The 16029-nt window shown below is 47.6% G+C and overlaps 1 protein-coding gene across 4 annotated transcripts in view; it reads left to right on the top strand.

The window, feature by feature from the left end:
• RFTN1 (raftlin, lipid raft linker 1) overlaps positions 1-16029 on the top strand; it is a 207836-nt gene that overhangs the window by 137613 nt on the left and 54194 nt on the right. For all 4 annotated transcript variants that reach the window (XM_006936444.5, XM_045037651.1, XM_006936442.4 and 1 more), the window contains 2 exons: positions 4924-5263; positions 13534-13737. In XM_006936444.5, the coding sequence (XP_006936506.2) occupies positions 4924-5263; positions 13534-13737 (544 nt within the window). The remainder of the gene's footprint in view (positions 1-4923; positions 5264-13533; positions 13738-16029) is intronic.

The raw sequence follows: 16029 nt of genomic DNA, 5'->3' as shown, positions 1-16029 counted from the left end.
TTACTGCATAAAAGTAATATGCAGGGGCACCTGGGTGGCTCAGTCAGTTAAGCCTCCGACTTCACCTCACGACATGATCTCGCGGTTCGTGAGTTTGAGCCCCACTTTGGGCTCCATGCTAACAGCTTGGAGTCTGGAGCCTGCTTCAGATTCTGTGTCTCCCTCTCTGCCCCTCCCCCACTCTCTCTCTTTCTCACATGCTCTCTCTCTCTAAAATAAACATTAAAAAATTTTAGAGTAATATGCATACTCATCAGATAAATTTTGAAAAATTACACACTTGGAGAAATATGACATAGCTGTCATGATACTGTGTCTATAAAATTTAGAATCTTGTTTTATTTTTTCTTTTTGTTATTTGAGAGAGAGAGAGCCTGTGAGTGGAGGAGAGGAACAGAGGAAAAGAGAGAGAGAGAGAGAGAGAGAGAGAGTCTTAAGCAGGCTCCACGCTCAGTGGCTTAGCTCAGAGCCTGACGCAGGGCTTGATCCCACAACCCTGGGATCATGATCTGAGCCAAAATCAAGAGTCAGAAGCTCAACTGACTTGAGCCACCCAGGTACCCCAGAATCTTGATTTTTTTAATATAACATCATAAAATAAGCATTTTTGTGCCACATTACTGTAATTGTTTTTCAAAGCTGTTTACAGTAGTTAGCTGAATCTTCTTGAGAGTAAGGATTTCTATTTTTGTTTTTGTTTTTGTTGGGGCAGAGAGAGAGGGAGACACAGAATCCGAAGCAGACACCAGGCTCTGAACCGTCAGCACAGAACCCGACACAAGGCTTGAACTCATGAACCATGAGATTATGACCTGGCCTGAAGTCAGATGCTTAACTGACTAAGCCACCCAGGTGCCCCATTTTGTATCCCCAGCACCTAAGTGCAATGTTGGTCTAGGCCAGTGTTGGGACTTGATACAGTTGAATTCGGGAGCTGAAAAATTAATCAGTCTCCATCTCTACCTTCAAGGAACTCATTCTGGGAAAGGAGACATACATATTCACTCATTATTTAATGTATTCATTCATTCCACAGATACTTAAAGAGCACCTCCTGTATGTCAGACATCATTCTAGCACCAGGGACAAAGCAGCACACAAAACTCCAGACTTCATGAAATGCATATTCTAGAATAGTGATTCTCAAACTTTGGGGTGTATTGGAATCACCCGGAAGGCTTTGGGCCCTATCCCCAGGGGCTCTGATTCAGAGTTTCTGAAGTCAGCGAGGCCTGGGAATTTGCATTTCTGACAGGTTCCCTGGTGATGCTGATGCTGTTCTCACTTTGAGAACCCCTGGCGTAGAGGATAGGTTTGAGGTACAGGAGGGCAAAGGAGTATGGTTGTCCAGTTAGTTGGGAGAGAAGGGACATGTCTGATTAATGCAAAGCCTCTCACAATTTCAAGTCCCAGTAAGGAAAGAGAGGATTGGGATAATGCCCTGTGTCCAGAGTCCTCACCTCCTTCTTCTGGATGACTGTCAGCAGTCAGCAGGGTCACAGAAGCCTGGGACCGATGAGGAGAGAGGGTAGAGCAATAGTGATGGTCAGGAGTGCCTTCTCTGTGCCTGTCCTTCGGCACACCTGCCGTATGTAACGTCTAACCTTCATAGCAACCGCAAGAGAAGTAGTATCTCCCTCCTTTTGTGGATGAGAAAACTGAGGCATAGAAAGTGATATAACATACTCTGGTTCCAGAGTCGTACATCTGGAGCTCCAAGCCAAGACTTTCTGCCTCCAAACCTCATGACTCAAGTCGAGACTGGCCTGTGGTTGAGCCCCCAGTGGGACCAGCTTTTAATACTTCAACAGTCATAGCTGTTTTGTGTGTGGTGAGACACAGCAGGGGCTGTGTGCAAGGGGGGCGTGTGCAAGGCGGTGCCGACAGTGCACCTGTTCCTGCAGCACGGTGGCAAATGGAGAGGCTCAGACTCGCGGTTCATGAAAGGGAACGCCACCCGGCTGAAACAGAGGTGTGCAGCTTTGAGGGGAGCTGGCTCACTGTCCTTCCTGTAGGAGCTACCCCTGGAAGTTATTAGTGGTGTTTTCCCACGTATGAAAATTGTGGCAGTTAGGTTTTCGTTTACTTCTACTATAAATTCAGTGCCCTGAGAATGTGCATAACACGTTCAAAACTTTAAAAAGCCACTTTCCCGGGGCGCCTGGGTGGCGCAGTCGGTTAAGCGTCTGACTTCAGCCAGGTCACGATCTCGCAGTCCGTGAGTTCGAGCCCCGCGTCGGGCTCTGGGCTGATGGCTCAGAGCCTGGAGCCTGTTTCCGATTCTGTGTCTCCCTCTCTCTCTGCCCCTCCCCCGTTCATGCTCTGTCTCTCTCTGTCCCAAAAATAAATAAACATTGAAAAAAAAAAAGCCACTTTCCCAACCATTGGGAAGAAGCATAGGCAAGTGATTTCTGAAATTATTTCACAAACTTTTAAGACAAGAACAAGCCACCTCACTCTAGTACGGTGGGAATTGGGGAAGTTAGTGCTGAAGTGGCCCCGTCCCCGAGCATGACACATCTCAGCGGGCTGCCATCGGCCGCAGCTGCCTTCAGTTATCTGGCTTCTATCACGTTAGAGCCACACGGAAGGACTGTCGAAGATCTGTGCTTTAGCACAATGTCCTCGCCTTCTATCAAGGGTTAAGAGTATGTAAATGATGTAAGAAAAATGTCTCTTTGTTTTCTGTAAAACTAAGGAAGACCCATTTGACTCCATAGCTCTGCAAGAGTCATACGACAAATTTCTCTGTTCCTTACCAGCAAATTATGCTTCTCTCTTATTGACCTGACATGTTTCCTCATTTCATTTAAGGATTATAAAAATCCATGGCTCTCCCTATGTTGCCAGGAGGCTCAGAGCAAGCCTTCATATGCAGTAGCTTCCCTTAACCTCAGGTCCTTTGGTAATAATGATCTCCCACTCTTTTCTCTTAAAACTTTGGTACCTGTGTCTTCCTTTAGAAGGTTTCCAAAACAGCTTCTAAAAGTAGGCAGCTATCACAGATTAATGGGTCAAAAATGAATTTTCGGAATGGGATGGAGTGACTTTAATTTTTTTTTGTTTAACTTTTGAAGAGTGAATTGAGCCAGCCACGGGCATATGTGTGGACACATACATGTCTGAGAACACATATGTACTTGATGATGCCTTGAGAGGCATCCACTTGGTCTAGTGATTGAGAATGAACTTGGGTCTGAGTCAGACCTGGCTTTGAACCTCAGCTACTCACTGCTTACTTTATGACTGTAATGTCTCTGGGCCTCAGTATCCTCATCTGAAATGGAGATAATGATACCATGTGGTGTGTTTGAAGGATTAAACAGACGATTTATGTAAAATGCCTAGTACAGTGTCTGGGACTTAGGTCTACAGTAGACGGTAATCCCTACTGTTGTTATTATTTCTAGAAAAAGCTAGACTTTATAGAAAGACTGGATGGTACATTTGTAACTGCTGTAGATTGCCTTCTAGAGTGTGCGTTGTTGAACTAAAATGACCTTCGGCTTAAAGTTAGGGCGTTTCATCCAAGGAGGGTGGTCACGGCTTACTTCTCCCTTAGAAAGAGTAGCTCCATGCTGGTGTTTCTTACTAATTCTCAAATGACAGTGGATGATCGCTACAGAGGCCTCAAGATTTTCTGAGGTCATCCACTCAGAGGCTGGTGACTAAGACTTACACAACTCTGAGGTCTTCACTTCCTGATTTATCTGTAAAATGACCTGAGCATCCTTGCCCAGGATGTCTCTTAAAGCCGATTTTCCAGTTTGGGTCGGCTCTTGCTTGATTTTATTAGGCTGTTACTTCCAATTTTTCTTTCACATACAACTATTACATTCAGTTGCCCAGGGGTATCTGTCAGGGAGGGTAGAGTTAAAGTGCCTTAGTACTTTGTGTGGTCATTGCCCCCCCCCAACACCCCCCATCTTGCAGGCTCAGGAAGTGAGAAGCAAGTTACCTGTTACCTAGACTGGATGGTGTATCCCATAGCCTACAGAGTCACGAGACAACCGTAGCAACACCTGTGGGCCCAGCATGGCTTTCAGGTGCCTTTGGCTTAGGCGGAGCACCAAGGAGCAGGTGTCTGTCCGTCAGATTTCCCTGCTGTGGGGAATGTGCACACCAGCCTCCACGCAGTGATGATTTCCCCCACCTCCGCCCTTCTTTGCCAAAACAATTGTTTAAAAGAGGAAGCTCTTTGGGTCATAAAATGTCATCTGGTAGTTAGTATATGGCTATATAGACATACTGGATCATACAGTAGCCTGACTGGCAGGAAGTAGGCGATTCATCAGAAAAAAAAAAATAACGAAAAAATAAACTCTTACCAAAATGAACTTCCTCTTTCAAACTCTTTGTTTCAACTCATCCTTTGGAACCTTCTTTCAGCCTCTTAGAGAAAAAATAACCAGTAGGGACGAATGCGGTATTGCGAAGAGAGGTAATCCCAGCCATATTTAGCCACATGCTTCATAATTTTTTTCATGTTTTATTTTTGAGAAAGAAAGAGAGAGCACAAGCACGGGAGAGTCAGAGAGAGAGACACACACACAGAATCTAAAGCAGGCTCCAGGTTCTGAGCTGTCAGCACAGAGCCCAGTGTGGGGCTCAAACCCACAAAACTGTAAGATCATGACCTGAGCCGAAGTGGGAGGCTTAACCGACTGAGCCACCCAGGCGCCCCCAATATGCTTCATAATTAAAAAGAGCAAGCCCCATGCTGTCTGTCCCCAGGCGGGCCAGGGTTAGGGTGTGGCCACTGCCTAGAGGGATATGGGACACCTGCCACCTTGAGAGACTTCATGTTCAAACTGAATTATCCTCAGAATCCTCCGGTGAGACGTTTTGGATGTTGCCCGTGTCCCCCCTTTGATAGAATAAAGTTCCCTTCACTCAGTCCCCTTCATTTTGTTTGCCTTACAGATCCAGGAGGCTGCAAGTCAGGGCCTGCAATTTGTCGGCGTCATACCTCAGTACCACTGCCCTGCGAGGTCGGCAGGCAGCAGCCCCCCAGTGGACGCCAGAGATGCGGAAAAGGAGCCGGGCAGGTGTGAGAATAACGAGAACCCGGGTGCTCCCGTGGGGATGGACGGCAGCCGGGAGCCAGGCCAAGGCCCAGGAGGGGAGATGCCCATCGCTGGGCAACCCAGCTTGCCCTCAGGAGAGGGGGATGGAGCAGAATTTTCTCCACACGGGGTGAGCAAGACTCTGGATGGGCCGGATGGTGACCTGCTGGAAGTGAGTGAGGAGCCACTCTCGGGAAGTAAGTATGTCAGCAACCACTTAAAAGAGAGGCTAACGGCTTTTCAGTAGTCCCCATGGCATTTTAGGAAAAAGAAATGGAATTAGAGTGTAGAGACAGCAGTCCATCGCACAGGGGAAACTTCATCAGGCATTTTTCCGGCCTCCTGACTGATTGCGTACTGAAGTTGTGACTTCCGGGAGAGCAGAACCACGGAATTGCCTTCTGGTCGCTCCAACATGTCACGTTCGAAGTAGATTCTAGAACTTAAGGGATTTTCGCCCCATGCTCTTGTGCTACCCTTGAATTGCCCTGCTCTTAGCACAGGAAAAGTGTTAAGATGCTGGGCACCAATGCAGAACGTATGCTCCCTTTTGGTCCCCTCATTTTGAATATCTGCCTAAAGAAAGAAATCAAGAAAGCCAGTTAAGGACAAATTGTGCAGGAAACTGGTGACTCAACTCACTAGGTACTGAAAACAGCCCGATTTCAGGCAGGGCGTATAGTTGACAAATCAGCAGTGTGGAGAGAACACTGCCAAAGAGAGGCCACCAATATGTGAATCCTCCTAATCACATTGTAACGGCCATTAGAGCAGGCATTTTAGGTTGGCAAATTCAAAGAACAACACTTATTAATAGCAGCCAACATTTCTTAATTGTGGTGATGTGTGTGATGTGGGTGAGCTGTAGTATCATTGCCCATTTTACAGCTGAGTAAACTGAGATTTAGAGAGTAAATCTTCTCCCAGGCTAGGAAATTGGCAGATCTGGTCTGTGAACTTATCTTGTTATACCTCTCTACTCTAATAGACTAATAAGATTTCCTGAGGCCCTCACTTTATGGTGAGTGAAGTTTCTCTCCCTTTCCCTGGAATTCCCTTTCCTTGTCTTTCTCCAAGAAATCTAGCATCCAGCCATTTCCCAAGAGCCAAGGCACCTGTCTGAGCTGCGTGGCCTCTTCCAGCCTTCAGAAGGTGCACTGGTAACAAGACTGCTAGGAGACCCCCAGGCTTTAGGGGGCCTGTCTGGGTCATCTTCCTAGTTCATGTTATTATTCATTTCCTGATTCTTGAAATTAGCCTCTTCTTAATGATGAGGAACAGTTTATGCGCTGAGAATCTAGAAGAAGGTGGAACAGTTTCTTTTGTTATATTAGGTCAGTACTTCCTGGAAAGAAAATTGCGGGGTGGGTCATTCTGCACTAAACTTGCAACGTTGATTTAGAGTGAGAGATTGGCACTGCCTCCATTCTGGGATATATTATGGCTGTTGTTTAATATTATGGCTGGATCCTTCTTAAATATGTACTAAAGTAGGGCTTTTCAGCTATGGAACTTTTCACACTGTTTGAGGTAGACTTCTCCCTCCAGAGTAGCCGAGAGCACATTTAGACCCTGTGTGTGCCTCCTGACGAATGTCCAGGTGTTATTCCAGAAACCTCCCATCTTATTGCTGTTAGGCTGCATGTGTTGTTCTGAATCCCCAGAAGGAAGACCGACCTCCTTGGAGGAGCATGCGAGGGTGAGAGTTCAGGGCAGGCACAGCCAGCACCCCCGAAGAAGGGGCCAGGAGCCATGGAGACAGGCAGCACTGTGGTTAAGAAACCAGACCCCACTCACATTCCATTTGCCACCTTCTACCTAGGCAGTCTTGGACAAGATACCCTCCTGTGCCTCAGTTTCTTACCCTGGAAAATAGAGATGGAACAATAGGTTCATATTGAAAGGTTAGGTGTACATTTTTTAAAACGTTCTATTTATTTATTTTGAGAGAGAGAGGCAGAGGAGAGGCAGAGAGAGAGATAATCCCAAGCAGACTCCACACTGTCAGCACAGAGCCTGACCTGGGGCTCCATCTGACGAACCGTGAGATCATGACCTGAGCTGAGATCAAGAGTTGCACGCTTAACTGACTGAGCCACCCAGGCGCCCCGAGATGTACATCTGAAGCACTCAGCACTGCTTGACTCTTAAGTGTGAGCTGTTATTATTGGCACACAGGCTCAGTAGCCCTGACCACTGGCCTCCACCTTTGCATGGAGCCCTGGCTTTGAGAAAGGAGGCATTCAATACTGAAATTCCCCTCAGGACTTTTCTGAGATTTCCTGCTCTAGAATCCACCTTTCTCCAAGACTCCTTCCAGACTTCCTGCCCTCTTTGGTTGACTCTAGGGAGAATTAAACTGGGGAGACTTGTCCTAGGACCGTTGCCCCCACGTGCCTCCCGCTGGCCTATGGCTGTTTGTCTCCCTCCCCCAAAGAGCCCCCTCCGTTGCTGAACCCATAAAGACCCCTCAGCACCCAAGGTGTCCTGGCCTGTGCCTCATTTCTTCAAGTCCCTTCTCTTTACTAGCAAACCAGATCCTGCTAAAGAAGGATGTGTCTGGAAGTGGTCAGGCCAACAGTGGAAGGGAATTTCAGCCATGGGGGAGGGGCGTGTTACAGTACCCCACTTTAATCTCACTCAGTGGGCAGCTGGCTGGCTGTTGTTTACACACAAAACTGGGCTCTTATCTCTCTCCTCATGAGGCCATGGGTCTCTCTGAAACTTAGGCAGCTTATTGTTATCCTTTGTTCTTCGTCGTGTGGAACAAATGAGCCTTTGGATCTTTTTCATCAGTTAATGAACACGCAGGGGTTATTGGCCACATATATGGCCTTGCTGGGGATAGACAGTCATGATGGTGGTAACTCTCTGGGTGAACTGTTCTAAGTTCCGATGAGCCATCTTGATGGTGCCTCACAACAACAGTTTTATGATGGCGGATGCTATTATTAGCCCATTTCACAGATGAGGAAAGTCACCTTCCATGCTCTCAAGTAGTGACGTTTTATCTCCTAGCTTGAGCATTCAGCCTCCCCGAAGGCCGGACATGTAGGGACCCTGCCCACATTGGTCATGGCCTTCACCTGACCCAAACCTCTCTCCTAAATCTTTTTCCTGAGAAGTCTTACCAGTTCCTTGCACCATCACCCTTCCTCCCAAATCCCCCTAGCTTCCCCTCCCTGCTGCTTGCTTGCTCAGCTTTCAGCTTGCCTTTCTCGCAGGGCCCCCTAAGGAGGGTGAAGTGTTTTTACTCCTCTTTCTGCCAGGTGGGCTTAAATAGGCAATCACAGCAAGACAATTAAAAAAAATCCAGAGGGAGTCACCCTCTTTCCCCCTCCTTCTCCTCGTTTAATTTATTTCCTTTATAGGAGGCCTAGGGGAGCCGGGTCTAGGCTGCGACTGCTCACATGGGGCTTGCCAGTGAATTCACCATCCAGACACGGGGCAGGCTGCCCCTCCCCCTCCCCGTGGGCTCTTGAACGGCCTCTCTGATCCGGAGGTTATGCTCCCCTTCACCCATACAGGTCTCTCTGGGGACCCATCATGTGGTTCTCTTCCTGATCATTGACTTTTATTTCCTGGTCGGGGAGAATTTCCCTGATGGTGTGGTGTCGTTGCTGTGCAGAGACGGCCTGAGCTGGTGCAGGGACAGCCCCATGCCTCACTCCTGGACGCTGCCCTTCCCGCTCCTGCCCCTGCCTTATGGTGAACACAGAGCACCCCCGTAGCTCTGCTCCGAATGGCCCCTCGTGATGCATTTCTGCAGATGGGGAGCATGGACAGGCCAGGTGGGGAAGGCCGGTGCTGGGAAAGGTTAGGAAGGTATACCCAGACATCCACCTGTCCCATGTCTCCTGGCTTCCAACATTCCTTTCTGTCCTTCCCTGGGCTTCTCTGTTGCCAGGAAGGTTCACACAAATTCAAATTGTTCTGCCACTGAATAATACTGAAACATCTTCCAAGCGCTGCCCTTCCTATCCTGTGCCTCGTCACTTAAAATGCTCAGAAATGCCAGCCAGAAACCCAGGCTAGTGACCTCAACTGTACTTCTTGGCCGAGGGGGTTTTATTCAGTAGTCCTCCTTGGCAGCCAGCTCCTTGTGTGGGGAGAGAGACGAGGTGTCCTCCTGAGTCTGGCCTTTCTGATGTGTGGCCCCGCCTTCCCACGCCCCCAGAATGGCGCTACCCTGTGGCTCTCCTCCTCCCAAATCTGCCACCTGCCGCCATCTTTTGGCCTTTCCCTCAGTCCATTAACAAACAGCTATTGAGCTCCCACCCGTGGTCCACAGCTCCTGCTTTCTGTGTACTGATGAAATTAGCCCCTTGTTAGATTTGGAAACAGCCCAGGGCTGGGGGTTTGAAAGACTCTTGGCTTTGCCACTTTCCAGCTTGTGATGTTTGGGGGATCCACTTAAGGCTTCTGGGCTTAGAACTGAGGCAGCCCTTCGTGTGGGGGTTGGGAGAGTCACATCAGATGGTGGAGGTGAAAGTGCCCGCTACTGTCGTGACCAGGGGATTCCCGTGGAGCGCTGTATGTGCCTGGTTTCCCCACTTTGCCTCCACAAACAAGCCCCACCCGGGCCCAGAGGTGTCCTGCTGCTAGTACCCGAGCCCGACAGAAGTCTGAAGCAGTTTCTCTCAGATTCAAGAATCCAAACGGGACTGAGGCCCTTCTGGCTTCTCATCCCATCACGGGACCCACAGCCCTGCTTCCCTGTGCAAACCTTCCATCTTAGCCCCGCTGCCTGTCACCTCAGCAGAACTTAGCCCCGACTCAGTGCAGCTACCGGGTCAAGTCTGACTCCCACATGTTTCTTCCCCAGCCAGCTCACCAGCCTCCTCCTCCTCCCAGTCTAGCCCTGGGAGTCATGCTTTACGCCAGATGCTGCACGCTCCCTTCCCTCCAGGCCGGAGGTCTCTTGGAACATCAGGACCCTGCCTGCTACCTGCCAGTCACAGGCTCTCTGGAGCCTGTCTCTCTGCAGACAGACCACAGACTTCCATCCTGTGCCTGAATCCCAACTGCCTGGCCTGGGCCTCAGAACTGGGCATCAATTTCCTTCTTCCCTGCTCCTGAGGAGCTTAGCAAGGCCTTCGTGGGTCTGGCTATCAGGCTGGCAGCACCCAGTAAGCCCAGCGCCCCCTTCTCCTCCCCTAGCTTACTGCACTTTCTGGCTTAGGTCAATCCAGCAACATACCTGCATCCCCTATCATATTACAGGGACTTTTCTGGACAGAGGGGATCCAAATGGCACAAGGCAAAGCCCCCCGTGTCAGGGAGAAAGAGAAAGACCAGAAGATTAAAAAATACAAGCAAGACAGTCTTGATTCTCCTTGGGTGCTCTGCCAGTCCAATTCTTCGGCTGTTCTCAGAACATTCTCAGAAACAATGCCTTCCCCCCTCCTTTGGGACTTTCTGTCCCATGTCTGGAAAAATCTTCCAGCTGGGGTCATGGCAGAGTCACAGAGCAGCTGAGAAAATTTAAACAAACTTGGGACTTCTTTTTGGAACTCTCGGTGCTTGCTCATGTGATGATGTGTGTTGGAGAATCAGAATATTAAAACATCAAAAGGCATCATTTGGGGACAGTTTCTCTTGGCCGGTTTCCATGTAAGTAATGAGAAAGAGGACCATGGCCAAGGATACAGCAGGACAGGGGAGTTAACTAAAGGGTTACACATCTGAAATCAGGTTTCTCCCAATATTTCACCACTACTAATCTTTTGGAGGCTCTTGATTCCAGCAGCGTTCCCTTCCTGAAAAATTTATTTCTGTCTCTGGCTTTGGCCCTCCTCCCTGGGGAGGATCCTGATGTGAGAGCTGGGGCTCTGTCAGCACCGCACTGTCTACCTCGTCCGTCGGGCAGTCTGTCTTCCCTTCACCTCACGCCCAGCACCCTCCCTTCCCCTTTTGGCCTTCCCCTTTTGCTGTTTCTTTACGCATTTGGGAAAGTTGTGTTTCTGTCTTACCATGCAAGTGGGGAATTCTCCTGGTTGATCAAGTGTTGTCATGTATTTTTGGACTTGGGCCACTGTCAAATTCTCTACTCACCTCTTCCATATAGAGGTTGTGGTTTCTTTTTCTTTTTGATCTATATATATTCGTGCTTGACTATAGCAGATTATGGTGACTGGTGCTCTGGTCCACCTTGGGTCACCTGAGGACAGCTTTCTTAGCCTCTGCCTGAAGGCGTTGTCTGGAATGGGAACAGGCCCCGGCAGGCCACTGCCCCAGGGAATTCATACCTCAGGAGTGGCCTCCATCCCTGAAGATAAATGCCCAGGCTTCCTTGCCCCGTGGCAAGGCAATCGGAGGGATGTTCTGTGCAGTTAAGTGAGCCCCAAAGGCTGTAGCAGTAACCTGCTCAGTAATGCACCCTTCCCTGGCTTTCCTCTCTTCCCTATTTCCTACCCCTACTCCCTCTCTGGGAGGGATTTCCAGGGATCACTTCCCAAATAAACTGCTGGCACTCAAAAACTTACAGGGTCTGCTTTGGGAGAAATCCAGGTGAAGTCAGGGATTCACTAAAGCATTGCTTATCCTCTTGTCCTCAGTAGGTGTGGCTTTTATTTGGACACCTAGCACCTTGGACTGGAAAATGCCTGATCGTGTAGTTCACGTCCTGTCCCCGCCAGCTCCAGTCCAATGCTTGATTTCCCTCCATGGCAGACCTTTCTTTGCATGACTCCATTCCTCAAGTGTGTATTTCAAAGTCATGAAATAGTCTGATTGCCACCTCTGTACGCCAAGCCCTAATTTCTTGTGGGAAAGCATTTACTGGCTGGAGTCAGGCAAATGGACTGAGGAAGGTAAATTGGGGTGGAAATAATAAATAGGCCAGATTTGGTTGTTTAAAATCCAGGTGGCCATCTTTGAAGATGGGCACCTTTCTCTTTCTTTCTTTCTTTCTTTCTTTCTTTCTTTCTTTCTTTCTTTCTTTCTTTCTTTCTCTCTCTCTCTCTCTCCCTTTCTTTCTTTCTTTCTTTCTTTCTTTCTTTCTTTCTTTCTTTCTTTCTTTCTTTCTTTCTTTCTATTTGGTTCTATCCGATGGATAGAAATGGCCCCCCTGGTAGCTTAACTCTTGTTGATGACAAAGTGTCATGGCCTGGCACTGCTCCCCAGAGATCGCTGCTGGTGTTTGCTCAGATGGAGCTGTAAAAGACTTCCTTTGCCCGGAATACAGTACCTGTGTGGGATAATTTTAGATGTTGTGTGGATGGACATATTTGGTGTTAATGTGCCTCATCATTCCCTTCTGTTTATAGCAAGTGGTAGTTGTTTCCCTTATGGTCATGAAACAAAGTTTCCTTTTTAAATTCATTTATTTAAATAAAGGAAAGCAATTCTGTTTAAAAGAAGAATAATTCAGCAAGTGTTTGGACACTGCAAAATTTTGAAGTACTTAAGTAGGGGATACAGGGTCCCAGAACGTGGGTCTAGGCCAGGTCTCTCCTGAGGGGAGCATGAGCATACTTTGTCCTTGTTGCTAATGTCAGCCATTGTTTATGACCTTTAAAATATTTCTCTGAAAGAAGGGTGGGGATTTTCTTATTATTCCAATAGATATTTTTGGAAACCAAAGCCTATTCCTGACTAGCCTGTGTTAGCAAAGCTTTTTAAGCTGGGTAAACTCTGATTGCTTGACTAAATGAGTAACACAGAAAAAGGCCTTCAAGACTTGGATTGAAATTCCAGGTATTTGCTCCTCGAGGCTGATACTGTTCACTCATGGCCCAGCAGCACGTACAGCTGGCACGGGTCAGCTTCTGGGTGCTAGTGAGTATTGATTTTTGAAGAACTGAGCTATAAATGAAGGAAAGGGAAAGCTCAGAGCCCCACTCCCAGTGCCACCTACCTACCACTCCAGGCAGGAACCCTCATTTACGGGAACATATTTATTTTTACATATCAGTGGTGTATTTTCGATGTACTTGATTAAGTATTATGGGTTCGGCCCCAGGAAACACCCCTGCTGCTTATAAATAGTGAGTTCAAGGGTATACAAGGTTCCTGGAATTAGAGTAGTATTTTTATTTTTATGTGCCTGTGTATATTCACCTTTTTTTTTTTTATAAAAAAAAGACCAGCTCTTACCCAAATACGTCCACTTTTTTCTTCCAAAACACCTTTGTATGGATTTCTAGAAATGTCTACCATGTCCTTACAAACACCTGACTATACAAATTGATCCCAGATAAGAGCTATTCATTACATGCCAGATTCAAAACCCATGTGCCACCCGCCCGCCATTGGAAGCTCAACCTTTGACGTCCATGTCACTTTCAAGGCTCCCTAACTTAGTACCTGAAATCAGGTTTTATTATTTGGCAATAGTGCAACCCAACAGAAAGTTTACCTTTGATATCATTTCTTCAGGCTCCTAAGAGATTCACTACACTCGATGAGGCAGGTTTTTATCACTCTTTGACCTCTTCTCTCCCACCTTCTTTACAAATCCCAACAGAAATGGAGATCCTCGCCCTTTTCAACAAGCCGAAGAGCCATCAGAAATGCCGGCAATACTATCCGGTCACTATTCCTCTCCGGGTCTCCAAGAATGGCCAGACGGTGAGCGGTTTGGATGCCAACTGGTTGGAGCACATGAGTGACCACTTCCGGAAAGGAGGCATGCTGGTGAATGCAGTCTTCTACCTTGGCATGGTCAATGGTATGGAAGTTACAAACCTTGGGCAGCCCTCATGAACTCTGCTTGTCTTTTCATCTTAGACCATCTTTAGAGCCTGCCCCATTCAGAGAGCCCCGCAGCTGATGAACACGCTGCGTTTGATTTCTCATTAACACCTTGAGGAATTTTCCACAGAAACCACCACCTGTGCTCCCTAAACCTCTCTAGGAGTCAGTCGGCCAGGTATCTTCTAGCACGCCAGAGAAAACAAAGGGGTTCTGTTTTTGATGGTGGCCTCAATCTATGTTGCTTGTAAAGACTTTTAAAAAGATTATTCCCCGTTCGCTAATTACCCCCTGGGATCCTGACGCTCCAAAAGTGCAAATTGTTTGTAGACACTATTACCGTTTGAAGTAGCAGTAGCAGCACCTTGGAATTAACCACTGAGAAATGAATTGAACTGCCTAGTTTCTGTAAGCTCTGTAGAGATACACACTGTTTCTGGGTCTCACGGTACCCGGTACCCCCTCCCCAGTAAGGCGTTGTCTCTGAGGGAGATAACATGGGGTACAGCCCTACTGATGGCTGCCCTCCTAAGGCAGAAAGTCTGCCCACAATGGGGAAATGCGTCAAGCGGAGAAAGGGTTTGGGGTTAACACGACGGCAGGTTGAGAGACTAGGGTGCGTCAAAGCCGGGAGGCGGTTTGGGGAGTGGGGCTAACATGCCAGCACGTAAAGATCCTGAAGGCTGCCAGTCAGCAGGATTTCTAAGTGCAACACAACACCAAATTTGTTGATCCCAGCAAAACCTGGCAGGGGGCTTTGACACCGCCGTCTTGGCTGTTGAGCAGTTCTCTCTCCAAGAATTAGCAGAGTCAGGAACGGAGTTTGGATTCGATCCTTGAAATGCCAGCAAACATCTTTAGAACTAGAGACATCAGTCAGTATTAGTTCTGAATGTACATACTTTAAATCATCTGGAAGTCATAGAACTTTGTACAGAACAGCCGGGTCTTAATTTGGATGTGTGTCCCTTGTTCCTGTCTAAATATCAATATCTAATGCTAATGTGTTAATACAGTAGCAGCAGACATTGGATAGTGTAAGGGGTCGCAACCATTCGTAGAATGGATGAATGACCTAAGAAAGGTGGTTGGCTTATTAAGAATACGTGTCACGCGGCACCATCCAGCAGAACTTTCTGTGATGATGGGAATGTTCTCTATCCGTGCTGTCCAGTACGGTAGCCACGACTCACACCTGGCTATTGACCGCTTGAAATGTGGCTAGGATGACTGAGGACCTGAATTTAAAAATTTATTTGATTTTTATTAATTTAAATTTAAATCACTATATATGCTTAGGGGCTAGTAGTGTATTATGCAGTTCTAGAGTATACATTTCATGAATACAACCAATGAAGAGTCCATTTAGTTCTCTGGCGGCAAGGTTGGAAACCTCCCTCTCCCTGAGGAGGCCCTGCATACTTGCAGAGGTCCCGGAAGCCAGAGAACATCACGGTCTGTTTTGAGATTCACCATAACACACGAGTTGCATCTACTCGGGGCAGATGTTTACAGCCCTGATTGATTCATTGGTATTAGAGGAGTCCAGAGAGGAGCCCTTCGCTTCCTGCTTCCTGTAAGGACACCCCATCACCCATCTTGGGTTGTGGCAGCCACACTTTTTATCTTCTCTTAGGGTCTCCGTGGCCATACATCCTTAACCCTGGGAAACCTATAGTTAGTTACACTAACATCTTTTTTTTTCATGTTTATTTGTTTTTGAGAGAGAGAGAGAGAGCAAGTAGGGGAGGGGCAGAGAGAGGGGGGGACAGAGGATCCAAAGCAGGCTCTATGCTGACAGCAGACAGCCCAATGTTGGGGCTCGAACTCACGAACTGTGAGATCATGAGCTGAGCTGAAATTAACAGTCAGACGATTACCCGACTGAGCCACCCAGGTGCCCCAGTTATACTAACGTCTTAAAAATGTTCAGGAAAGCACTGAAGGTAACAGCTACACAGGCAGCCCCACTTTAGAGAATTAGGGTATCAAAAGGGAAGTTTTCTCTGGTCCTACTTCCCAGCATGTCTGGGGCAAGCTGAGCCCCAAGAGAGGACACCTTGAAAGTTCACAATGCCATGTGAACTTTTGGGCCATTATGGCTTTGGCAATCAAGATAATTTCCTATTCCTTCTTCCTACCCCATTCTCTGACCTTGAGTCCAAAAGCACAGAGAATTCATACAGTTTTTTCTTCAGATTTGACTTGAGTGTTGGAAATGCTGTTATATCCTCCCTTGGCTTTAGCTGCAGTAAATCCTGCCTTCCTG

This window comes from Felis catus, chromosome C2 (genome assembly GCF_018350175.1).
Source record: "Felis catus isolate Fca126 chromosome C2, F.catus_Fca126_mat1.0, whole genome shotgun sequence".
NCBI classification, from domain to species: domain Eukaryota; kingdom Metazoa; phylum Chordata; class Mammalia; order Carnivora; family Felidae; genus Felis; species Felis catus.
Note: the sequence above shows the minus strand (reverse complement) of the source record. Positions and strands in the feature narration are given on the sequence as shown.